This window comes from Microtus ochrogaster, chromosome 10, assembly GCF_000317375.1.
Source record: "Microtus ochrogaster isolate Prairie Vole_2 chromosome 10, MicOch1.0, whole genome shotgun sequence".
NCBI lineage: Eukaryota > Metazoa > Chordata > Mammalia > Rodentia > Cricetidae > Microtus > Microtus ochrogaster.
In genome coordinates, this window is record NC_022016.1 from 50,811,400 (window position 1) to 50,821,058 (window position 9,659).

Here is a 9,659-nt window from a genome sequence, read left to right on the forward strand (position 1 = left end):
TGGTTAGGAATACTGACTGCTCTTGCATCTGATATGGTTCCTGGAGAGATGGCACAGTGGTTAGGAATACTGACTGCTCTTGCATCTGATATGGTGGTTTACAACCTCCTAACTAGTCCCGGGAGTTCAGTGCCCTCTTCTGATCTCCCCAGGCATACCCAGGTGCGTATACATAAATATGCAGGCAGAACATTCATACTCATAAAATTAAAGTAAAACTTATTTTAAGGAAAGGAAGCCTTGGGGCCTGGTGACAAAGGCTGTGATCCCAGCACAGGCTGCAGAGGGAGGATCACAACAGCTTTGAGGCCAGTCAGGCGGTGGTGGTGCACCCCTTTAACCCCAGGAGTTGGGAGGCAGAGGCAGGTGGATCTCTGTAAGTTTGAGGCCAGCCTGGTCTGCAAGGGAGTTCTGGGACAGCTAGGACTGTTACACAGAGAAAACTGTCAAAAAGAAGAGAAAAGAAAAGAAAGAAGGAAGGAAGGAAAGAAGGAAGAAAAGAAAGTTCAGGAGGCCAATCAGGACCACATAGCAAGAGCCTGTCTTTAAATAAATAAGCCATTTTTAAAATCATGCTATAAAAGTAAAAATGGTATAATTTTATAGCTGGCTATTTATTTTAGCTGACTGAAAAGTTTTGTGTAAGATATTCAATATCTAATGTAAATTTGATTAGAAATTTTTGTTATATTACCAAATCTCAAATCTCAATATCTGGTCTATAAAATAAAACATGTAGTTGTTCAGGATTTCTCTTTGTTTTTGAGACTTGGTTTCTCTGTGTAGCCCTTGCTGTGCTGGGACTTGCTTTATAGACCAAGATCACATTGGCCTCGAATTCACAGAGATCCGCCTGCCTCTGACTCACGAGTGTTGGGATTAAAGGCACGTACCACCACACCCAGCTAGCATTACTCTTAAAATTTCTTGTATGTGATATGGATTATTTATAGTTCTTCTTAGAAATAAAAGAAGTTTACTTGAAAAAGAAAGAAAAATAAGAGTGGGTGGTGGTGGTGCACACCTTTAATCCTAGTAGTTGGGTGGCAGAGGCGGGCAGATCTCTGTGAGTTCGAGGTCAGCCTGGTCTACAGAGGGAGATCCAGGACAGCCAGGGCTACACAGAAACCCAGTCTTGAAAAATAAAAAAAAAAAAAAAAAAAAAAATGGAAAAGGGGAAAATAGGAGAAATGACTGAGCTGTTAAGTGGGCTTCCTGCTCTTCCAAAGATGAAGATCAGTTTCCAGTAGTCACAGGCTGACAGCCGCCTATAACTCCTGCTCCAAGGGAAAGCCAGTGTTTCTAATCTCTGTGGGCACCTATACTTGAGTTCTTACTCAAGTACAGGTACCCACACACACGCGCACACACACACTCAATTAGAAAAGTTATAAAAACTATCTTTTTTTAAGAAGAAATAATAGTCTTAGAAAGGCAAGAGTCTTTTGGACAGAAATTTTTCAAATTTCAGGGCTTCAAGCAAATTCATTCTGACCTGAGAAAATTGATGCATTTTTTTAAAAATATTTTTTAATGATTTATCTAACTTTATTTTTATGTGCATTGGTGTGAAGGTGTCAGATCTTGTGGAACTGCATTTTCAGACAGTTGTGACCTGCCATGTGGGTGCTGGAATTGAACCCAGGTCCTCTGGAAGAGCAGTCAGTGCTCTTAACCACTGAGCCATCTCTCCAGCCCCGATGCATTTTTTTTTGTGTGTGTGGTATGGTTAATGTGTGTGTGTGTGTGTGTGTGTGTTTGTGTGTGTCTGTAAGTGTACATTTGCTATCTTTCCTCGATCTTTCTCCATTCCTATTTTTATTTTATTTATTATCAGTGTATGTGTTTAAGTGTAATGTGGATACACATAGTGTCCCACAGTATGTATGCAGAGGTCATGGGACAACTTTGGTTTTCTCTACCTTTATTTTGTTTTGTTTTTTTGTTTTGTTTTGTTTTGTTTTTTGTTTTTTTCGAGACAGGGTTTCTCTGTGGCTTTGGAGCCTGTCCTGGCACTAGCTCTTTCTAGACCAGGCTGGCCTCGAACTCACAGAGATCTGACTGCCTCTGCCTCCCGAGTGCTGGGATTAAAGGCGTGCGCCACATTGCCCGGCTCTTGTTATTATTTTTGAGTCGGGGTCTCACTATGTACCTCTAGATGGTCTGGGACTCACAGTGTAGGTTGAGCTAGCCCGCCACTTCCTCTGTAGACCAGGCTGGCCTCAAACTCACAGAGATCTGCCTGCTTCTGCTTCCTGAGTTCTGGGATTAAAGCGTGAACTACCATAACCAGCTTTCCTGTCACCCTGCATGGCATCCGCAGATGGAGTCCATTTGTCAGGCTTTACCAGCCCCTCTCCCTATCTATGCATTTGCCAGCCCTCCCACCTCCACCTTTGTTTTGAGACAGGATCACCTCTGAAGGTGAAGTTCATCTATTCTGCCAGGCCGGAGGTTTCAGGGATGCCCTCTCTCTACCAGTGCTAGGGTTATAGGCATATTCTGCCACCTTTGGTTTCTGGAGCTCCAACTTGAGCCCCTCCCAAGTAATTATTTTATTTTGGGGGTGTGTTTTGAGACAGTCTCCCTGTTATCGCTGGCTGACCTGATCGCTGTGTAAACCAGGGTTGTCTGGAACTCAGAGATCACCTCTTGGTGCTGGGATCACAGGCGTGTGCCACCACACCTGGCTGCTCACAGCTCCATTCACAAGGTTAGTGAGACAGTGGGTGAAGTGTTTGTGAACATAACAGGCGGCTCCTAAAAAGCAGAGCCGTGGTGGCACATGCCTTTACTCCCAGAGCTCTTAGAGGCCCGTGAGTTCCAGGCCAGCCAGGGTGACACAGAGAAACTCCGTCTCAAAACAAGTGAGAACAAGGTAGTGAGCTTGTAGATGATTAGGACACGGTCGGACTCTGGAGGCCAGGTATAGTGTCAGGACTCGTCTGTGAGACACGCCAGTCACTTCTGTTCCAAAGGATTTCCCACTTTGGTCACCTGCACCCTTTCTGTCCTCTTGTGAGTGACCTCTGCATATGCAGAGTGTTCTGAGTGACAGAGACAAAAAGTAGTCTCTGCCCTCGTAAAGAATCTCTCTGAAGACATATGCACAGTCTGGGAGGCACTCAGAGCCTGTGATCACCACCAGCTGTCAGGGTGGCTCTCGAGCCGCCAAGGGATTCTTTCCAACAGAAAGATCAGACTAAAGACTAATACCTGGTCTAGGCAGCCTAAGTGGCTTAAGAGTTGAATTTGCTTCTCATCATTCCTAGGAGGGCTGTTTGCTCAGAGAGTCAAGCCTGTCTTCAGTATAGGAGGCTGGACCCTGAAAAATAGGTTAGGGAGCTAGAGAACAACACCTCACACTGACATGAGAAGACCCAGTGCATATCGTCTCAGACAGTAGACAACAATGCATAAAATGTCTGTTTCTCTGCCTGCTGATATGTTAGAGTGGGTTTGCATTATTATCCCTAATCCCTTAAACCTCTCTTCAAGGTAGACACAGTCCCACGTTACAAATGAGCAAAACCAGGGAAGATCTCCCCACGGGTACAGCGAATCAGAAGTCAGGCTGTTTACCTGTTTCCAAGTGTAAGCTTGAAAGAATTTTAAGAAATACAAATATTTCCACACAAAACAAGCCAAGACGGACTGCTGCTGACTTCTGTGTAACACGGGCACCATCTACTGCCTCTCCACACTAGTAGAAACTCTCCGGAGTTATTCTGCTTGGCCACTCTGGTACCCTAGTCCCACCTTCTCCATTCCATCTTACCCACACCTAAAATTATCTCCCCAAACCCCACTTTTCTTTAACAGAAGGCCCAAGACATGTATGCTGAGGAGCGGAAGAGACACCAGCTGGAGAGGGACCAGGCTGCAGTGACAGAGCAGCTGCTTCAAGAGGGGCTCCAGGCCAGTGGGGATGCCCAACTCCGACGGACACGCTTGCACAGACTCTCTGCCAAACGGGAAGAGCGAGTCCAGAGCTTCCTGAAGGCCTTGGAACTTAAACGGGCTGACTGGCTGGCACTTTTGGGCACGGCACCTGCCTATTGAGGCTGGCTAATGGCCACTTTGCCCTGCCCTCTGCCTCTTGGGCCCCAACTTCCTTTTCTTTTCTTGGTGAAAGGCACCTCCCTCCTTTGCTTTTTTGCAGGGAGCACCAAAGGCAAGGCCCACAGCCTACAGTCAGACATCTTTGGGCTCCCTGTGACAATGACTCACCTAGAGTTTGAGGGAGTCTCCCATGCTTACACTAAATCCAAGAGCAGTCACTCATAATCTGGAGAACAGGGGACCGTAACTCAAAAGCTGTGTTTACTGTCCATGCCTCCCCCCTCCCCCTGTTTTTGGATGCATGTTCTTTTTCCACTAGCATATCCTAAAACATGCAGAAGAAGTTTTCCCAAAATCGAGGCCATTACCCATCCTGCCCAAGCCCCCACCACGTGACTTTGACAAAAGAATGCATCTACTGGTAAATAACTGATAGCCAGCATCGCTGGGCAGGGGAGAAAAGGGTGGGAAGAACAGGAAGAAAATTTGCCCATCTGCTGCTCCTCCCCTTGGCTCTCCACCTGGGATTTGCTATTGAATCTCCACCCCTCCCACCACCAGTACTGATTGCTCACTGAAAGGCTCAGCGCCCCCAATGGCTCATGAAAGCCAGGCGGGTGATTACAATCCAATTACCTATTGTTGACTCAGCCCACACAAGCTTTGCTCCCCCTTACAGGGCATGGGGCCAGGCTCCACTCCCCAGTGAGACCCAACCCCCTCCATAGCTACAGGGTAGCAGAAGGGCCTAGAGAGGTCCCAGAGTATAATCGAACACATCAGGACCGAACAGAACCAAGCATCTCCTGATTGACTGTCTCCTTCTGTCGCCAGCTCAGACTGATCCCAATCTTCAAGGCTCCTCACAGCTCTTTGACCTGACTCCCTAAGTAGGCCCTGAGACACTTGACTGTCATCATGGCAGAACTTACTCAGCCTGAGGGCCAACACTGCCTTTCAGGAAGAGACAAGATTGCCTGCCTCCCCCATAGGGCTGAAGAGAGGTCTGCAGAGCTATTCTGCATCAGGTGCCCCAGAGCAGTAAATACCAGCCAGGAACACTGACCAGTTGCCACTCTGGTATTCTCATTGCCTCCAAACCCTTTCTGCAGCACCTTCCTCCTGGAAAGAGGTGGGCTATTACAAGCCATGGTAAATGTACTCTTTAGATTCCTAACTTCTAGCCTTGACCCCACCCACCCAGTTTTGCGCCTAGATACCTGTCACTGGTGACCTTTTGTCCATCATTCTTCCTCTCAGAATCAAGGATAAGAGCCTGACACTAACCAAAAGCCAATCAGTGCACCCTTTGGCAAGGCCCCCTCTACACCTGGCACTCCCCAAAACCAAATCCTGGCACAGAGTTCCCCAAGAGCAGGTGCTGTGCATTTCCCAGCTTTACAATGAGGCTGTTGACAGCCTTAATTAGGGAGGCATGAATTATGTGGCTATAATACAGAGCCCTACAATTAAGGCGGGAATGAGAGGCTGGAGGCAGCAAACGGAATCTGCCCAGCAAGCATGGCTGTTGAGTCCTGGCTGACTTTCTCTTACGATTGGAGTACAGTACAGGTGATTAATGGACAAGGTATCTTCCAGCCTGGGGACCTGTATTCTGGGAAAGGTGCACAGGGTGGAGTGGGCTGGGGTGGGGGCTGCCTCAGGAGGCACTGTGCCAGTGGAAAGAAGAGGCAAATCCGTTGCTACCCAGAAGCAAAGGCTGCAAAAAGATTGTTTTGGATGTTTGCTTTCTGCTGGAATAATGGTTAATGCAAACTAGCTTCCACCCTTGCCTCAAAAAATAAGGTGGGAACCTATATATGCGTCTTCCACCTGAGCGCCAAACACCCTGTTACAGATGTTTAGCCAGTTGTGTTCTGGGTGTCAAATAGAATTTTTTAAAATTCTTAGATGTAAGATTTGTTCCGTGTCTATAACGAAAGAACGCCTTGCTTTGCTTCTGCCATTGGCACCCTCCCGCGAGTGCGCTGGCCAGCTCTAGAACGCCGGGCTTTGGACTGGGGTGCACAGGAGGGCCCCTTGGCCATCACACCTGTTCGTCTACTTGTTTCCTAATCTTCCGGCGCTTTCCTTCAACGGCTTCTTCCTCACGCAAGCGAGAACAAGCCGGCTAGAGAGTGTGTTTGGGGGGGGGGGGAGATTTCGCCAGCTGTGGCATCTGCACAGCCCAGGTTTGGTGGCCTCTGTCGAGTGGGGGCAGCTGAGCTAGCTGTATCCGAGACCCAGAGGGCTTAGGGGGAGGGGACTGCTCGCAGACCGTGTTGGCGGCTTTTCTCCACCATTCTGTGATGGGGGCAGGACGTGCAGGGACTTAAGGAAGCCACCGGGCCGATATTGGGGGGCTGTGTAGCGTTTGGGGAGGCCGTTCAGCAGTAGGTGCTGAAAGGACAGCTCCTACCTGCCCGGCCGTACCCGAGAGGCACCCTGTGTGCAAAGTCTCCACTTGGAGCCCACGCCCCCACCTCCAGTGGACGGCTTCCCAGGTGAGGCGCACGGAGGGATTTCCCGAGGTAGCAGTTCGGAAGGATGCACGTCCGATTGCGCCAAGCCAGCCCCCTCCCCTCTCATCCCACTAGCGCCCGTGGCCCCTGGAGCGGCCGCCTCCCGTAGTCGCCTATAGAGCCGGGCGGCGCGGCCAGGCCTCGCCAAACCCTCTTGTGGGGCCCCCAGCGGGAGCCGGAAGGAAAGCGGCCGAGATGTGCCCAGTGTCGCACGGCTTGGAGAAGTGGGTAGCAGGGTTGCATAAGGTGGAAGGAACTTGGGAGTTTGCAAAAGCCAGCTCGGGCGGGAGCGGAACCCCGAGCCCGCCGCCTCCCGCGCCCCTCATTTACTGCCTCGGGCGCGCGCCTCCCCCACCGCGCCCCCTCCCCCAAGGCGCGCGGCCGTCTAGCTCACCCTCCCCCGACACCCCCTCCTCACTCCAGAGGAGGTGAGTTTAAACCCCGCCCACGTGACCCCAGCTGGGCCAATGAGCGGCGGCGGGAGGTGAAATCCGGTTCTAACCGGTCCGAGGCTCCCAGCGCTATAAAAACTTTATAAACCCCCCGGAGCCCGAGCAGTGTGAAGAAGCAGCGAGAACGACCCCCGGACGGACCCGAGCCGCGCACCGCTGCAGCCCCGCGTTCAGCGCCAACGCTCCCCCCACGCCGCAGCCATGCCCAAAAGAAAGGTACGTGGCGCGAGCGCGTGGGCGCCCAGGCGCAGCCACTGCCGCCGCTCGCCTCGAGCGCGGAACTCGGCGGGGAGAGCGGGCGCGGCGCGGGGTTCCAGCCTGAGTCCTGCCGCGGGCAAAGCCTGCGCGGCGCGCTGCCCGCGGGCGCCAGAAGCCATATTGGAGGAGCGGTGGCGGCGACGGGAGGAGCCATGTTGGCCGCTGTTTATCCCGCTCCCCTCGGCCGCCCGCGCCCCCTCCCCCACCTGCCGCCCCCTCCTCCTTCGGGCGGGCGGGTGAGCGGGCGATTCAAACCCGAAAGAGCGGGAAGGCGGCGCTCGGCTGGGCGGGCGGGGGAGCGCTCTGCCGCCAAAAAACTGACGCCGCGAGGGGCGGGGCCGCAGCGTGGCTCCGCCCCCCGGCCGCCCACGTCCCCGGCGCAGAGACTCGCGCCGCCGCCCACGAGTTCCCCGAGCTCCCGCCCTCGACGGCTGCCATGGCAACGGCGCTGGGCTCCGCCTCCGGAGGGGTTTGTTTGCACAATCTGCAGCTGTTGCGCCTCCCTGGCTGGTGGCGCCCGGCGACTCGCCGGCCCCGCTCCAGCTTCTCCCGCGCTTCCCGGAGGCCGACCTGCGGGGTCTGCTATGCGGGCCTTGACCTTCGTTGGGGCTCCATCCCCCACTAAGACTACTTTTAAGAGACGCTGAGTCGATACGTTTTAGAAACGTGGTGTCGCTTTCTTTTAAGGTCGCGATGGCTGAGGTTTACCTCCGAGGTTACAAATTTTTGTCTTCTATCTTTATAGGCTGAAGGGGATACTAAAGGAGATAAAGCCAAGGTGAAGGACGAGGTGAGTCTTACCCACACAGGGCTTGTTGCACGGGGCTTTGGGTAGTAAACACCACGGGCTGCTTTGCTTTGTTTGACCTCAGCCCCAGGTCTGGAGTTACCCTAGAGTTTCTTTCTTCGCCTTCTTTTATGTGGAAAAACTGGTGCAGAAGTTGTGTTTATTTTTCTGACTTTGTTTTCTTTTTAATAGCCACAGAGAAGATCGGCAAGGTTGTCTGCTGTAAGTGTGTATACTTGACCCTGAGGTTGGGAAACATTTTGGGGATCCCTTTGGTTTCGCTGAATTATAGTTTGTGGCTGGTTTTGAGTAAATTACCTTGTGGTGTGGCACCTCTGGAGTTTGGCGTTGTCCTACGTTGTGATTGTTAAGACCAAATTGGGAGATCACTTTCAGATTGTAAAAGAAAGGCAACCCCAATGATAGTTTTCCTAGATGTGGTTCGGGAGGTTGTTTCTTTTGGTCCTTTGTACTAATAGTTTCCTCTTCCCCATTGCCTACCAAAACAAGAAACCTGCTCCTCCAAAGCCAGAGCCCAAGCCTAAAAAGGCCCCCGCAAAGGTAAGCATGGCTGCGGCGCTAATACCAGATGGGTGATTTTCACAGAAAGAATTGTCCTTCCCCACCGTAACCTAATTCATAATGGGCGTCCACCAGTGGATGTTGTCACTTTGGCCTTCTTCCTGGTGTTTGTCATGTTAGTGTCTGTGGCACGAATTACAGAAAACTACCCTTGGCTGGGAAAGGACTGTTTTTAGCAAACTTAGATTTCTGTAACTTAATTTATGTTCCTCAGCAAAAAAAGTAGCTGAAATTATACTTCAGCCTAGTGGAGTGGGGTATATCTTCAGTAGGCAAGCCTGTAGAACTTGGTAGGTTACATCCTGGTATACAAAATGAAGAACTGTAATATCTGTCCTTCCTTGGCATTAGAAGGGAGAGAAGGTACCCAAGGGGAAGAAGGGGAAGGCCGATGCTGGTAAGGATGCCAATAATCCTGCAGAGAATGGAGACGCCAAAACAGACCAGGTACAGTGAGTCTTTCATCCCACAATTGTTTATTGCCCCTTATATCTGGATCACTGTGTGGGGTGTGATTTTTCCTCCTGTCTGAAATCCTCAGTTCAAGAGTCTGTTATAATCTAAAAGGCACTTGCTGTGTTGGCTTATCCCGACATGAAACTAAAGGTCTTGGGTCCTCTGATCCTATCTATCCCAATCAGTCAGTGGGTAATTTAGTAAAGTGGGCTGTTCTTGAAGTGCAGTCTTGGTGGACCCAAACCTGGATTTTATCATGGGAATGATACCGTGTATATAGACTAGAGTAAGCAAAGGTAGAGTTTAGTTTATGTGTTGACTTTACTTGTTCTTCTTTTAGGCACAAAAAGCTGAAGGTGCTGGAGACGCCAAGTGAAATGTGTGCGTTTTTGATAACTGTGTACTTCTGGTGACTGTACAGTTTGAAATACTATTTTTTATCAAGTTTTATAAAAATGCAGAATTTTGTTTTACTTTTTTTTTTTTAAAGCTATGTTGTTAGCACACAGAACACTTCATTGTTTTGGGTGGGGAGGAACA

The 9,659-nt window shown here is 50.5% G+C and overlaps 2 protein-coding genes across 3 annotated transcripts in view; both read left to right on the forward strand.

The window, feature by feature from the left end:
• The window catches only part of Dhdds (dehydrodolichyl diphosphate synthase subunit), a 28,954-nt gene extending 22,982 nt beyond the window's left edge, over positions 1–5,972 (forward strand). For both annotated transcript variants that reach the window (XM_005353086.3, XM_005353085.3), the window contains exon 9: positions 3,823–5,972. In XM_005353086.3, the coding sequence (XP_005353143.1) occupies positions 3,823–4,062 (240 nt within the window). In that variant the 3' untranslated portion in view covers positions 4,063–5,972. The remainder of the gene's footprint in view (positions 1–3,822) is intronic.
• Positions 5,973–7,053: 1,081 nt separating this feature from the next.
• Hmgn2 (high mobility group nucleosomal binding domain 2) lies at positions 7,054–9,653 on the forward strand. The gene is made up of 6 exons (XM_005353088.2): positions 7,054–7,252; positions 8,040–8,084; positions 8,274–8,303; positions 8,592–8,642; positions 9,015–9,110; positions 9,460–9,653. Exons 1-6 carry the CDS (start codon positions 7,238–7,240, stop codon positions 9,493–9,495), a joined length of 273 nt encoding a protein of 90 aa, XP_005353145.1. The 5' UTR covers positions 7,054–7,237; the 3' UTR covers positions 9,496–9,653.
• The last annotated feature ends 6 nt before the right edge of the window (positions 9,654–9,659 follow it).

What these genes read in the sequence shown, in the direction of transcription:
- Hmgn2 (XM_005353088.2), top strand. An exon ending in AAGCCAAGGTGAAGGACGAG is followed by an intron (nt 8,085 to 8,273) that starts GTGAGTCTTACC and finishes TCTTTTTAATAG; the next exon opens with CCACAGAGAAGATCGGCAAG. An exon ending in CTAAAAAGGCCCCCGCAAAG is followed by an intron (nt 8,643 to 9,014) that starts GTAAGCATGGCT and finishes CCTTGGCATTAG; the next exon opens with AAGGGAGAGAAGGTACCCAA.